We start from the raw sequence: 16,199 nt of genomic DNA on the forward strand, positions 1-16,199 counted from the left end.
GCTTCATTTGCATAGTGTGATCTATACCAGTGCGTCAGAGAAGGAGTGACGCAAACGTTTAACTCGAAGGAATTTCCTGACGTAGCTCACAGAACTTGAGCTATAGCCATGTTGAACGTGTCTATAGCTTGGCTCAGCCGCTCCCTTACAGCGCCTGTTCGACACAGCATAGTACTTAAGGTGCGACTACGTAGAAACGAATTACTTTATTATAATAAACGTAGTGAGTCGAAAAAAACCCTGCCCAGCCTACACGGTTCGCAGAATACGCTAGACACACGATACTACTAGAAAGTCATGCATGCGAACATTTGTTCCGTGACACTCACGTATATATTCAAAATCTTTTAACATTTCTGTTTACGACAGGTGTATGCCCTTTTCCTATATGCTTCAAAAGGTTGAAATATGGTTATGAACGCTTTTTTATTTATTGCGGGCCTTTCTAAATGCTTAGCTGGTCAGTGCCAGCGGAAAGACTTTTTTTTTCGTTTATTGTCTTTTTTTTTTAATCCTTTTTTCAAACAGACAAGTCAGTGTCCTTGTGGTACAGCTTCATAAGGTTCAAGAACTGGAGGCTACATGTCTTCTTTCAAAAATATTGAACACGATGCCGCCTTATCGTTTCTCTGAATGCTTACGACGTCAGTGAGTGCTGAGGTATAGGATGTACAAGCTTTCGATTGTAACAAAACACAGGTCATAGTAACGAATGTGCACATTTGGATAGTGCAAAACTGACTTCTCAGGAATGAGCAATATATATACATGTATAGTATACATAGGCGTGTGTGTGTGTGTGTGTGTGTGTGTGTGTGTGTGTGTGTGTGTGTGTGTGTGTGTGTGTGTGTGTGTGCGTGTGCGTGTGCGTGTGCGTGTGCGTGTGCGTGTGTGTGTGTGTGTGTGTGTGTGTGTGTGTGTGTCACCGTGGTGTGTGTGTGAAACGCTAGACGTGCCCAGCTGTTATTCTGTTACATAAAACGAGTTTACAGCCCTGCTTGCAATGTAATAAATAACGGTGTGTGCTGCGAAAAGCATAATAATAGGAATAATAAATAATATTCCGTTACCTGCCTTAGACTGAATGTAGTGATTTGATCGTAAGCGTGGATAGTGAAAAGTACAACCTCGAGAAACTTCGAAAGACTATCGCTCCAAAGTCCTATGGCCAAACGCTCTTGCACGAAGGCTTGATGCACCCGCCTATTTTCAAGGCGAATGGCTAAGGCTGTGGATATGAACGATGGGTTCGATGGGGGCGAAATTCGAAAGCACCCGCGTACTTAGATTGAGGTGCACGTTAAAGAACCCCAGGTGGTCCAAATTTTCCAGAGCCCCCACTACGGCGTGCCTCATAATCAGATCGTGTTTTTGGAACGTAAAACCCCACAATTTAATGAACGATGGGTATAGTGCCTAGGCTACTGTTGTCGTTTGCAGGCTATCGAATATGCATGAGAAGGCTAAGCACATTGTCCATACTATCAGCCTATACCTTGAAGGCTATTCTGATGTGTTGCAAAACTCAATGGAGTGTTAAAAATCCGGCTTCTATGAACATTTATTGCAAGCTCCGCCATTTATTCAAATATCGCAGGAGTGTTACCACGCACGAGCTTCTAGATTGTAAGAGAGAGCACTTTGAGCCCTACAGTAGCCAGTAATTTCATTTTTCGGCCACTAGTATGCGAGTTTGAATCTCATGGTCACCTCGCAATTTATTTGATTGATTTAATTATTTATAAAACGTCGTGCCACCAATTATGCCGCAACGTACTATTACCGTGTTTGCTTGGACACAACCTGTTACAACAGCATATCACGTCTAAACTTTAAAAGAAATCAGGTGGACTCCTATTATTCGTAAAGCAAGGAACTACAACGTAGGCCTTATACAAGGTGGCAGCTGCCTTCACAAGCACAGGGATTAAATGCTAAAGATGGTCGGATGCGACGAATAGACGAATGCGCCCGTTCGTTTCACTGTTTCTTGGCTACAACTGTATATTACATCTCGTTGCCAAAATAACTGGTGAGAAGCTCTCATGAGTCAGCTATTGGATAGCATAATAAGTAAAATCAAAGCGAAAAAACGAAATAAGAAAGGTCAGACACATTTGTGTGTTGCCTCGACTAAGCTGAATTTGCGAGCGTACCATTCTTGCTCTGCGAGCGGCTTAGTTTGACGTATATTATATATTACTGCCAAGATGGAGCGGGAAATACATTAACGTGGATGACGCCTGTATCGTGCCTCTGACCTATGCGCATCGATGATTCCCTACCGCAAGTGCTGCATAAGCGTTACAGTGCCTCGTGCGCATTACGATGACGTGCGCACTGATAGATGACGTCAGCGATCCATTCCCTCATAGCACTGGAGAAGTAAAATGCACTCAGAAATATATATATATATATATATATATATATATATATATATATATATATATATATCTGCACTACAAAGGTTTGCACTAGGTGTATATATGGAGAACCGAAGAAATAAATGAAATCGACGGCAACAGCTATGCATTCTCCCACACCAATATTCGTATCCTGTATAGGCTTGATATAATAATAACGGAACAAAAAATAATCAGCAATGACGCTTCTATAATGACTAATACAATGGAACAATAAAGCGGGCCGCTGGTCACCTATAATAATTAAGGAATGAATCATTTCGACAGAGCTGACAAACGCGAACATTGAGGCTTACTCATAACAGCTTCTGTGGTAATTTTCATAATTGTTGTGCGCAGGCCTAAACAAGTTCATCATGCGCAGTCCTCTTGCATGGCTCCGAGAAAAGACGGCATAGCGATGTAAACGTGCGGATTCGTATTTCCCCTTACAACGCAATACACGAGGTCTGTATATGAAACAGAGAATTAATATGGGTTAAAGCCAAAACCAGGAGTTTTTCGCAAAAGCCTCCGTAGGCCGAGTAACGATTACGTAGTGCTGAAAGTTAATTACGTGTGAGAAATTCTGGTGGCGAGAGGGTTTTATCCGAATTTGTGAGTTTGACGACACCTTTGTTGCAAGGGAGCGATGACAAATGCGATAAAACGACAAGCGCGAGCCCCCGTGTCCTTTATCTACCGCCGATACCCGCGACAGCAACCATTGTATGATGAGCGGTGAATCACAAACGCATACCCACACGCTGAGTCGCGGCCGCAAACAGGTCTCCGACAAAAATGTCAGGCTGGAAACAAAGAAAATCAAGCAAAGCGAATCTCGCATTATCGCCAATATCCAGAAATGTGACGTGCATCACGCCTCTGCGCTCCAAAGCACGAAGTTTCTAACGCGTCAGGCATGCGCTAGCGAAAGCCTCGACGGAACTTGGTTCAAGGAACCAAGTTCCGCCGAGCTCTCGCGAGCGCATGCATCGGCTACGAAGATGTTTTCCGAGTGTTGCTTGGGACACCTGTTCGTAACGGTCGCGGCCACCGGATTTCCTCAAATGCTACGCGCGCTACAGTGACTCAAAGGTCGAAGAGAAAACGCATGCCGGAAAGAAAGAAACGGTTTGTCGCTCACGCCCACTCGTGCGTGATTCAGGATGAGCAAGCGCGAGACAGCTCGAACAGCAGCTGCCGAACAAGGAAGCAAACGAAGAGGAAAAAAAAAGAAAGTAAACCCGTACATATACATTGAAAACTTAACGCCGCTTGAGAAGAGCCAACGATTGCAACACGCAGAAAGAGCGCAGAGGTACACATAGGCGTGCGGACGCGAGTACAGGTTGTCGCATTCCAACCGCGCCTTGTGTGACGGCACACCAATCGACGCTCTTCTAGGACCGTAGCTTTGAACGTGCTCATTTTACCACGCGAGTGAGCGAGCGCTGTGTCGTCTCTCGTGTCTCCATTCGATAGTCACGCCAGTTCCGGCAAGCATTTGCATCGGAGTGGCTCAGCGTCCGCTGTGAGTCAGGCGCGCGATAGTGTGCGAGGTTCGACACGTAAACATCGCGGAATAGCGCCGCCGATCGGCGACAGACTTGGCGCGAAGCAAGAAAAATTGCTGTTGCGACAGGCTGGGATGATCCATCGGCCATCGACGCAGTCGATCGGCTTCACGTCGGTGCAGCTAAACGTCTTCTCTCAAGGTTACCGTGCTCTGTCAACCAGATTTATCTATTCTACAGGAAACGAAAGACGACATAGAATTAACATATCAACGTTGTCTAATTAAGACGAGTCTTCAATCAGCGCCTTATATTGGCATAGCAACTCCGTGTTGTTCGGCTATGTTTATTTCTTATCTCATTATGCTCTCTGCAAAAGAGCAATGAAAAGAACGATAGAGAATAAACATGCTTTCGAGGCGAGATGGCCTTGTGCGCAGATAAAAAGCAACTCCCTCCCTTTGCTCAGCGCCATTGTAAGTAATCAGATGATTTTCGCGCAGAAAATAACAGACTGTGAATCGGGATCGACAGTAGAAATTTAGTGACCACGATGGAGCCTATAAGGCACGAGCGAGAAGAATGTAACATTGAAAGGGCTTCCGCTTCTGCTAATATATACAAGTTATTTTAAAAATATGGGGTTTTACGTACCAAAACCACGATCTGATTATGAGGCACACCGAAGTGGGGGACTCCGAAAATTTGGCCCACCTGGGGTTCTTTAACGTGCACCTAAATCTAAGTGCACGGATGTTTTCGCATTTCGCCCCCATGGAAATGCGGCCGCCGTGGCCGGGATTCGATCGCGCGACCTCGTGCTCAGCAGCCCAACACCATAGCCACTGAGCAACCACGGCGGGTTATACAAGTTAATGTGTTTGCGTTACGACGGGGTGAAATGCAGAAACGACCGTGTACCGTGCATTGGGTCCACTTTAAAGAACCGCAAGTGGTCAAAATTGATCCGGAGTCCCCCACTACGACGTGCCTCATAAACAGATCGTGGATTTGGCACGTAAACTGAAGAAATTAATTTAATTATTATCGCGTTTGCGTGAAAGGAACGTGCCAGGGGCTTTGCATACGACCAAGTGGAATAGACCCTACAAAACGTGAGTAGCTATTTGAAGCGAACAAAACCCAACAGGCGTGGCCAGCAATACAGCTATAGCTGTCTGGGCGTTCCCAGAAAAGCTTATAAACACCCCTCTGCGTCAATGATTTTCCCGCGGGTTCAATAATATCACTTAAGGCCGACACAACATGGATGTTTTTGGCTTCACTCGCAGAAAAAAAAAAAACCCGGCATCGTGAAACGTAGTTTCAGCCTTGCTTACAAACGGCTGTGGCGAATGTTCTCTGGACGAGATTTCCATCCACTAAAAGCCGCTCATAGCGCAACCTTGAAATGAGGAGACGCCCTCTCCGAGCTCATCAGGGCCACTTTGTATGCTGTAGCTGATCGCGACCGGGCGCCGTACACGAGGCTGCTTCAGAACCAAACAAGCACAAAAAAACACATTAAACAATGGGAGATTTCGCTGAATACCTTCAAGCGTATACAAAACGCAGTTAGAGAATGTAATGCACGCGCCCTCGGAAGCCCCAAGTCACGTGGTCGTCGTGGTCTTTTGTTAAAACGGCAGACGTGACTGGAGACTTTCCTGGCGGACATGGCATGAAACAACTGCTATTCGTCGTTTGACCATATGCAAATATAAAATAGAAGGAAATAGCGAACAAATCAGGGACATCTGGCAGGCAAGTCGTTTTGTGAGACGCGTTCATGCCCGAGGCTATGGTGGGGTCTTCCCGAACGAACACCGTTCGGGAAGGTGACGAGGGCACTGAGAAGCTTATGCGTTTACCAACTTCCCGCGTTTAGTTCCCCAGCTTGAATATATTTTAGGCGCTGAAATTATACCTCCCTGCTGTATGTCCTAGGTAGAAAGACGAAACTAATTCGTGGAGTTTCGTCAATCCCTCAAATCTACAGGGAAATATACTATATATAATTATGCGGTTTTACGTGCCAAAACCACCATCTGATTATGAGGCACGCCGTAGTGGGGGACTCCAGATTAATTTGGACCCCCTGGGGTTCTTTAACGTGCCCCTAAATCTTAGTACACGGGTGTTTTCTGCATTTCGCCCTTATCGAAATGCGGCCGCGTGGCTGGGATTTGATCTCCCGACCTCGTGCTTGGCAGCCCAACACCATGACCACTGAGAAACCACGCCGTGTTAAATATATAGTATACTTGGCATACATATCTGCACAGCTTCAAGTCATTGGGGTAACCGGAAGTGCGACGACTGATCAACGTTGAGTCATCTTGAAATTCGCAGAGCAAAGGAATAAATATCGCCTGAAATGCGACAGCAAGTTCGAAGCCCACAAGGATTGTGTTGATTCAATCGACAATAAAAATGAAAACAGTTGAACTTGAAAGCGGGTGCACAGGGAACCAACAAGTTCACGAATACCGTCAAAGAAGTTGTCGGTGCCAAAGGGTGAGCTTGCATTTTTTTGTAGAAGCAGATAAAGGTCGGGACAACAGCATGACTGTAATCTGATCTTAAGGTTACGCCGCGTAAATGAGACGAAACATCAGATGCTCCTACTGATAAACGCACGCCCTTTTTACTTATAAAAGTTGTAATGGCTGGAAAATAAAGATTTAATCACCTTACAATGGTGACGGCCGCTCCATCTCACGTAGCAATGATTCGTCTTCTTGGTGCCTATTTTCATTTTTGAAATCGTCCGTTCAACGCCGGAAAAGGTCCAAGCCACACCAGCTCTTCGACAGATGGTCCGTACGTGACCTCGCAAATAGGGCTTTTCGGAAGCGCGTTTAAGCTGCTGCTTCACAGACCTCCGTGCTCGCCACACGTGACAAAAGATTGTACGTGTCCGCATGGTCGGAGGCTCATTACAATTTTAAGTCCGCCAATCGATATGTTTTGCTTCCACGGGGCAGCACGAATTGAGTTTCAGAAGCAGCAGAAAATATAAAGTAAAATAAAAAAGAAATGTAAGGGCTCCCGTTCTGTCGTATCTTTTGGTGGTTTCACTATTCTTTTTCCTTCATTTCACTAATGGCTTCCTTCCGCCGAACGGGAAGCATGCGCCGTTTGACGGCACGGCATCCACGCCGAAAACATTGCGTAAGAACAGACTCCTCGACTTCAGCGCGCAAACGATGTCGCACACGTCTTTTCTCGACTTGACAATAAGACTTCGCACTTCGGGTGTAGAATTTCAACACGACGCAATTCTTTTAGTGGCCTACCAGCCTCTTTTACAGAACTTTGCATACAACGCCTAATTCCCTCTGGGTTGTGAAAACAGAGCAGCGCAAAAAAAAAAAAGGAAAAAAAAAAGGAGAGCGCTTTCCATGGTAGCTCAGTGACTATGGTGTCACGCTGCTCAGCACGAGGTGCCGGGTTCGATACCAGCCTCAGTGGGAGCATTCCAATGAAGGCTAAATGAAAAAAAAAAAAAAAAACACTCGTCTACCGTGCATCGGATGCACGTTAGGCTTTCAGATGGTCAAAACTGCTCCGGAGTCCTCCAATACGGCGTACCTCATAATATATAAGATCGTGGTTATCGCACGCATCAACCCATGATCTAATTTTAAATACATAATTTGAAACAGTCCTCTTCTCTTTGTTGAAGTATAGTTTCGTTTTTCATGTCCATGGCTTTTCTCTGCGATCTCTGGCTGTACCTCAGAGAGACACCGGTACAATGGGTACAACACCACCGCTACCTGGGTGTAATTATCGATGATCGCCTCTCTTGGCGCCCTGCCATTACCTCTGTGCGGTGCAAATCGCGGTCGCTGCTCAAGTATGTGGCCGCCTTGACTGCTAGGGGCGCTGGCTGCGACCAGACGACAGCACTTCAGGTATACCAATCGTCTGTCCTCTCTGGCGTGATGTATGCCTTGCCAGTCTTGAACGTGCCGCCAAATATGATGTCTCAGTTGGAACGGGACCATCGTGTTGCCCTCCGAGTCATGCTTGGCTTACCTCGTGAGGCACAATCTGTTCCACTACTCACGGAAGCGCACCAGTTGCCCCTGAGCTTGCAAGCAGACCAGAGAGCGCTACACCATATCGAACGTTTGCACCGAGCATCAGACGGCCAAGCACTGATTAATCGGCTGCTTCAGCGCCCTTTCTCTCGGATGGGGAAAATGGCGGCATTGTTTGTGGACATTACTCACAGTTCACGAGACACTACTTCTTTCACTACTCCGAAGAAGCGCAACAAATGCTCCTTCCCCATTTATCTGACAATTCCTGAAATCCACAAAAAATCTAGTCAGCCTGTTCCGGCACTATTTCAATTGGCCCAGTCCCACCTATTTGAAAAATTTGAAGGTTATATTGAAATATTCACGGACGCATCTGTACACAGCGACGCGCAAGGCGCTTCTGCAGCTTTCTTCTGCCCTTCGACTGGCATCAGACGGGTATTCAGAATACTACATCCAACCTCATCAACAACTGCAGAACTAGCAGCGATTGATGTTGCTCTGAAATACGTACACGAAGAATTAAACGCCTTGAAGGTCGTCATTCTTACAGACTCCCGTGCTGCCCTCAGCAGACTTAGACAAGATGCCGATAGCCCATTGTTGTGCAGTATCCAAGAAACTTCGGGCAAAATTACTTCCTGTGGAGTGTCCCTCATTGCCCAGTGGGTACCCTCGCACGTGGGCATTGCTGGAAATGAAGAGGCTGATCGCCTCGCTTCAAGCTGTGCCCACCATGAATGTGACTGCCCTGACATTTCGTGCACGTTTGAAAACGCCCGTCTCCTTATACGCCGACACCTCCTAAAGCAGCACCCAGACCGGCGTGTTGCAGACGGATCGTTCCCTCCCCGCGTTCGTGGTCGAGGCTTGCCCCGTCGTGCTAGAGCACTGTTATACAAGTTAAGGGTTGGGTCTGTGTTGGTGCGCGAACGCCTATACCGACAAGGACGTGTGGACAGCCCGTCGTGTACGTTTTGTGGCTCCTGTGAGACACTTGAACATCTAGTTTTAGAGTGTCCCGCATTCGTTGCGCAGCGCGCATTACTAATTAAGGAGTATAGACTTATGGGGCTGCAATGTGCGACCCTTGACGATTGCCTTTTTCCAAAGGGGAGCGCTGCAAGACGTGACCAGGCCCATCGAGCCTTGCTAAGTTTTCTGAAGGACACTGACTTGGCCTCCCGTTTATAGACATTATTTGTATTTTGTTTTGTTTTTATTTCTTTTATTTGTTCTGTCCGTGTCTCCGTCATTTCTTTATTTCCTTTTTCTTTTCTCATATTTTCATTTCCTCTATTCCCTCCTCCTATAGGAGTAGGCAGGCGTTGTGCCCCTCTCGGTGGCAGTTGTCAGCTTGCTCCCTCCTTAATCCATTTGTGTCCTTGTGTGTATATGTGTACAAATCAAATAATAATAATAATAATTTGTAACGCTTAGCTGCACCATAAGCAGCTTCTTCCATTTCTTTCTGCTATTGCCGCTTGCGAATGGTACAGACTATCTTTTGTCACTGGTCGTGATCTGCTCATGTAGGTAGGCTTAAACAGTGTTTCATTCAAGAGGTTCGAAGGAGTACACCTCTGGCTACGCCATTTCACTGACATGCAAAAGTGAAATTTGATTTAAAAGAGAAAAAACAAATAATCTGCTGATGTGACGTACTCACAATTGTCAGGGCGAAACCCACCGGTGCGTTCACTGTCAATTGTCAGTTTTCTGTCTGTTAACGTCGTTTCTTTTAGTTAGTCAACGTATAGCTATTTTCAGAAGTACGGGTATAGCGATAGTCAGCGGTTGGCATTTGCAGTTAGCGCTGGCCAAGAACTGACTTTGAGGCTGCACACTAAGACGGAAAGAAAATTAGCACTTGAATCCACAGAAACTGAGCTTTGCTGTTGTTACGCGTGTTTCAAAGCACGTGTTTGGCGGGAGGATTACCTACAGGTCGGACTTCAGCTGAACGGCGAAAGATACCCGTATTTCACTTTGAATACACGTGCGTGTCGGAATTTCATTCATGCTTTGACACGCTGCACGCAGTTCGACAAGGAGTTTATTAAGATGCAGCGTAAATTCAGTGCTCGCATGCAATACCACTCGCACAATTTGCGTGTTGCTTATACTGATCGTCCGCTATTGTATCTGCGACTGAGACTGAAAGTGAGCCGTGGGCATAACGTGTTATCCCTGCCACCGCCAGCTTCGTACAAATTTCAACTGGTTATTATTGTATTATGGATTCCTTCTTCCTGTGCTCAGAAGCTTACAGCTTTCATTTTCTTATTTATTTTTTTTTTGTCAGTGTTAAGAGTAGTAGGCTAAAGCACAATAGCTAGGGCCAACCGATCTAAGTTTTAGTGTTAACTCTTTTCATGGCGTGATTGCTGCGCGAAGCATTGAAGTGCAAAAGACAAATCTGATCTTAGCGGAAAGAACAAACCCGAGCGTTGTGTTTCTTCTTCTTACCGTGAACCTCCCATTTGTCATTCCGCATTTCGGTGCTTTGCGCTGCAATCCCGCCATGAACTAGACTAACTCGCCCAAATCGCTATTCTAATTCAACGCTGTTAACTCTATCTCTCTTTCTCGGAAAGACGGCTGTGAAATCTGCAGTTCTTGTCGATGCTCTGCCAGGGATCGTCGCGGTTCTTAGCGCATGCTTGTTTTTAGCCACTGCGTTCAAGTAATGACTTCAGAACTTAGTCATGCATTGCTCAACAAAGCAACATACGCAGAAGGATTTAGCTAGGATCGTGCATACAGATGTGCTCGCAAGCGCGGACGGACGCCTCAACGGGGGCATTTAATGCTATCAGGGTTGTGTGGGTTTTTGGGCATATTACAGCGCGCAGGAATCCAGTCTTTAATATCAATGAGTACGAAAGCGAAGAAGTGAGACACTTTCATTAGTAAATTTCTCCCTATAAGCTCTCTCATACGTGTGACACCCATGTGAAAAAGGTTATACCCTTTCGCGTACTCATGTTTTATGTTTGGAATTACGAATTACCGATAGACAGAGCCCACAGCAGCTGCAAAAGTTAACGCAGTGACCTTGCTGAAATTTTTCTTCGAGGAACTTACAGAAAACGATGAAAACCAGCGGAGTGAACCAATACTGTCGACGTCGTAAGTACACTAACACATACGACTGCTTCGTCAGTAGTCATCAGTCTCCAGGTGCACTCATTCCAGGTTTCACAACTTCGAAGGTTCCAGCACTTACTGTTTGCTGTTTGTGTGCCGTTAGAAAAAGTTTCAGAGTGGTTGGAGGCCCCTTGGGCAGCATTGACGCGTGACGACGTTCCAGACAGTGTGAATATGGCTAAAAACAGACAAGTTTTTTTTTTATGTCGAGTACGCCCCTTTCCTCCCGCTGTTCAAAGAAGAGCGACCATGAAAGCGTTTCCCGACTGGGACCCTTTCGCGGGGAAGAAAATAATTTTAAAAATGAGCTAGAAAGAGAAAGATGAAAACGGTGTGCCATACGGGCGTCACGCAGCGCCGGTGCCTGCGACCTACTTACCTATGACGGTGCTGGCGGCGACGAGGGCGAACGGTATCCACAGGCCCGCAGCACGCTGGCGTTGAACAACACTCATGTTTGGCGGCCCCAGGGTGAAACGCACAACCAAAGACAAAGGGGACACAAACAATAAACTGAGGAGAAAAAAAAAGCACACAAGCTAGCGAAGAGCACTTATTTCCCCACGCAGGTCTCCGCAGATGATGATTTCGTCGTCTCTTCCTCCTCCACTTTCGAAAAGAACACCGCGCACTCCGCGGTCACTCGGTGATCGAACCCGTCAAGTGAAATCACAGCCACCAGACGAGCAGGGGCCGACGGAGAAGGGCAACGCACTGACAGTGGCTCTTTACACCACAAGTCGACACTAACGAAAAGGTTACCCGGCTATCACTCCACCCGAGTTTCTGCTGTTCTCGGGAGAAACGCAACACTCCAGCAGACACGATTGCTTGGGGAAAGGGAAACTTTCTACAAGTAACAGTAACACGCTACCATCGCCGCCACTTTGGTCGGTCAGATCTCGGACGTGGTCATCCACGCAGCGAGTGACCCGTCGCTAGACGGGCAGAGGTGGGCGCGGCGCGCGGACGCACAAGCGCGCGAGAAGTCACGCCTCTTGACTCCTGGAGACTCCGTCTTCAGCAGCCGACGACCACGATGCAGCACGCAGGCGTCCAAGCGGTGAGCGAGCGTCTTCGGTCGAGCGCACGGGCCAAGGCGTCTCGCAGCATGCACGGCAGGATTCAAAACGCGCGCACACACGCGGCTTCTCCCCCACCAGGAGCGGTGAACTCGCGAAGCGACGACGTGGGGAGTAGTGAGGCTGCGGCGACCGTTGCCGGCGATGGACTGGTTTTTTCGCTGGCGCGCTCGGGAGTCGGGCGGCGCAGCGGGCCACGCGGCGGCCTGCCTGGTGGCGGCTCGGAGGGAAAGAGGTCGTGCGCGTCTTCCCTCCTCGCTCTCGTTCCCACCGCCTTGGCGCCGTCAACAGGCGCGAAGAGCGCGGGTGAGGAGGAAGCCGCGCGCTCTTTCTTGAGCGCTCGAGAAGAGCGCGAAGGGCGACGGTGGCGCTCTGAGACTCTGAAGCGGCAGCAACGCGAACTATTTTTCAGGTAGACTGCGTAAGGGACCGTTTCACATCCTTCAGACGGGGCGAAGCAAGTACGGGGCAAAGCGTACTGCGACAGATAAAGCTTTTACTTGTTGTGCTCACGTGATGAGCACCAAGTTATCTGATTTATAAATTGATATAGATAAATCTATGTGACGATCAAGCCTGTATAAGTTGCCGGCGCGAGCGTGTGGTGTAGGTTAAGTTCTTCAGCATGCATTTAGAAAACACGGAAGGTGCTATTTTTCGAACTTCTAGACAAACATAAAATGTAAAATGACGTCAGCGTTCGATGTTGTCATCATTCTTTACTTCGGCTGTGTTCAGCGTGGTAAATGAAATCTTGCAATGCAAATGCCGCCAACGCGATCGATTATTGTTTCATGCATGTTTCTCATTCTTTAAATAAATTATTTCAGTTGGAGCATATTCGTGCTGTTCCTCGTGTGACGTCTTAAAGCAGCGGAAAATAGCGTGCAGTAGCCGAATACGAAAATCACATTTTACGGTCGAAAGTTCATAATGAGCCGTAATCCATATTTAATTATGTGGGAGTCTCATGAAGCTGCTTTGATTTAAGCTCTCTGTCGCTCAATATGTGCTACATAAAAGTGTTTTTCCGAGCGTGAAGGAAGCCCGCGAATACACGCAAGATTGCCGCGCGACTGGCCGCTCCAGGCACTTCGCGAAAGCCATGCGAAATATTCCAAAAGGTTATGGTAAGCGAATAAGCGCTGTATATATAGTAACAATCCTATATAGTACTATTTATTTTAAAAATACGCCTATGTATCTTATTGTTATACAATTTCATTCAGTTGATGTAAACAATTATTTACAAAAAAAAAAAAGGCACTCTTAACCCGAGAAACGCCAACGCCTGTTTCGTACAATGCACATGCTTGAAAAACTTTTTTTGTATATTTAGCCTCCCGACAGCGATGAGTTCTTTAATGTTATTCTCACGCTAAAATGTCAGAGTGTAACATCAAACAGCTATTTGGGAGCAAACTGCTGTAATAAACAAAATGCCGCTTTTTTTATCAACTTCACTCTCCATATGTGTGGGTGAAATTAGCTGCAAATTCTGGTTTAATTCGCTGTTATTTAATTAAAGATTAGCGTCTAACTATATGAGACTGGTTAGAGATTTTTTCTCTAATGTAAAATCGCCAAATACTACTTTTCGCACAATAAAAAGATACTTAATACAGTTCACTGATTGGTGTTTACTTGTCACAGATGGTTTTCTCATGTGTAGCGTTTCTCTGAAGACCGCAAACTTATGTTGCATTGGCCAAATCCTTTAGTGTGCTAATGTTTGCAGGGGTTTGCTTTATGCACCGTGATTCAAAAATAACAGCAGAAATGGGATCTTTTGACAATCCGCATTGTATAAAGACCCATTCGAGGAAAAATGCCAGGCCATTTTCTTTATTTTTTTTTTATGCCTTTGCGCCCCAGAATTATCTGGTGAAGTGGAGTGTGCAATTACATACGCTCTTTGGAGGGGCATTTCCTGCATCCAGCACTACAATCTGTGCCACACACTATATTAAAAAAAGGAGTCCTGGTATAATTGGGACGCATGCAGTCTGTCATAAACATCACATGGTCATGTCGGAGCTTGTCAAGTTGCATACTGTATTTACCAATGTCTTAATAGGAAGCTTAAAAGATGCACATTTAGAATGCGTGATGGCGGGGGTGCATGGTTTTAGAATTGCGATAGATCCCGGCAATGGCTCCGCCTGAGCATCCCTTGCAGTGCCACTGGGGTATTTAGCACCTGCCGAGCAAATCAGTGTTGCTTAAAAATGTAAGAAGAAGGCGTAAAGAATGCATGCGAGTGCGAAGTAGCAAACGCTCTTCTTAAGACTTTCATCTTAGCTGGAAACCTCTTCACATGGCGTAAGGAGGCGCAGTCGGTGCCGACCGCTAGGAACTATCACGTCAGTGTTTAATTATTGCCTTATTTTACAGTGTGAACCACACCTACCTATAGATTTGTCGAATGGGCGGCTACGGATTGTGCGAGAGTCCGCAGAATTTACGCCCATGCACTATGGAACAAAATCTGTTCCTCAGCAACTGGAACCTAGCTAAGCTAGGTATAGACTATACCTAGCTTAGCTATAGGTTCTAGTTGCTGGGTTACAGTTAAGTTTGCTCTATAGCGCATAGACCGAACATGCGGCATGACCATGCCTGGCCTTATTGCGTCACTAGTGGGTGCTTCACTTTGCAAAAAAAAAAATGGCCACCAAATGGGCCCCGATTGATTCTTCTACACAAGTTAGCTTCACACTGTATGAGCGAAGACAAACCATAATGTGGGGTATCCATCTCAGGTACCCTTGGCAAAACGAAGGCTTAGATGATAGTTTTCCAACTTCTGAGGAATATATCTTGGACCGGAAAACGAGATCTTTTCCTTTCTTTTTTTTTTTTTTTTTTGTAAAAGGCGGTATTTGTCTTCTTGACGTCATCTTTCCTGCCGTTGTCACTAGCCAGGAGAGGATTATTTCTGCCAGAAAGGGGAAGCGATACCATTGTGCGACAACTCAACTGGAGCCAGAAGAGAGCAAAATCCGCCCTTGAAAGCTTCAATGCATGCTAGGTTGTGCTCACACTTTCTAGAGCGCCGCTTCTAACATCACTCGTGCAGTTGCCACTCGCAACCACCTATACGATATACAAGAGCAGTAAGTGAAGCGAGCGAGAGAGCTCGTGGTTTCACGCAAGGGCGTAACCTTGTTAAGCAAATCCCAGGCAGGTGCGGCGCATGCATACGACCTCCGCGCCAGCGATTCCCTCGCGGGCTACAAAAGGAAGGCGTGTTCGCCGCTGCCGCTGCCGCATTGTTCGCGCACGCTCGGGTCGAGAGCGCGTAAGTATATAGGACCGGATCTCCGGTGGCGGCATGGTGTAGCGACCAGGATTGCAGCAGCGCGCATACAATATATAGACAGATCGTGTGCAAGAGCAACCAGCCTGATCGGCACACCGGGAACCGTATCGAGACGCGCTCCCCGTCATCTCCGAGAGCCTTGACAAGGTCCCGAAAGAAGCATTCCGCGTGCAATTCTTGGACCAGGACCCGAGGGAGGAAACCCCTTCTTCTGTGCCGGCGCCAAAGAGGAGGACGCCCGCTTTCTTCTCCGCTTTCGCGTCGTGAGCGTCGATTTCTACAGAGCAGCCAGCCCACCAGCCGTGGCTCACTAAAGGCGGTCGTTCCAATTTTCGAGTCGCGCGTGACGCTCGCGCGTAACGCACACTGTGGCTGCGGCGTACCGCTCCTCCTGAGCTACATCACCACCCGCTGCAGAGGAGACCAATTAGGTCAGAATGCGAGCCGCATCTGCACACGCGCCATGGTGGGCCCCCACGTTGGGCCGCTTCTTGTTCTTCTTCTTCCTTTTCTGTACTTCGTATTTTCTTCTTCACTGCCTTGCAGAGCAGCGGGCAGCCGTCGTGACTGAGCATCACGCGCCGGCGCTGTAATGTCGTCGGCGGTTCGTCTCGTTTGGTGTGCTTCGAGTGCATGCGGGACTTTGGTGCGGCTGCTTCGGAACTTAACGTGCG

The 16,199-nt window shown here is 47.1% G+C and overlaps 1 protein-coding gene across 1 annotated transcript in view; it reads right to left on the reverse strand.

Moving 5' to 3' along the window:
- Positions 1-12,398, reverse strand: part of LOC119456291 (hemicentin-2-like) — a 346,474-nt gene extending 334,076 nt beyond the window's left edge. The window contains exon 1 of the mRNA XM_037717982.2: positions 11,501-12,398. Coding sequence (XP_037573910.1) covers positions 11,501-11,576 — 76 coding nt within the window. The 5' untranslated portion in view covers positions 11,577-12,398. The remainder of the gene's footprint in view (positions 1-11,500) is intronic.
- Between the last annotated feature and the right edge of the window lie 3,801 nt (positions 12,399-16,199).

Source organism: Dermacentor silvarum, chromosome 6, assembly GCF_013339745.2.
Source record: "Dermacentor silvarum isolate Dsil-2018 chromosome 6, BIME_Dsil_1.4, whole genome shotgun sequence".
NCBI lineage: Eukaryota > Metazoa > Arthropoda > Arachnida > Ixodida > Ixodidae > Dermacentor > Dermacentor silvarum.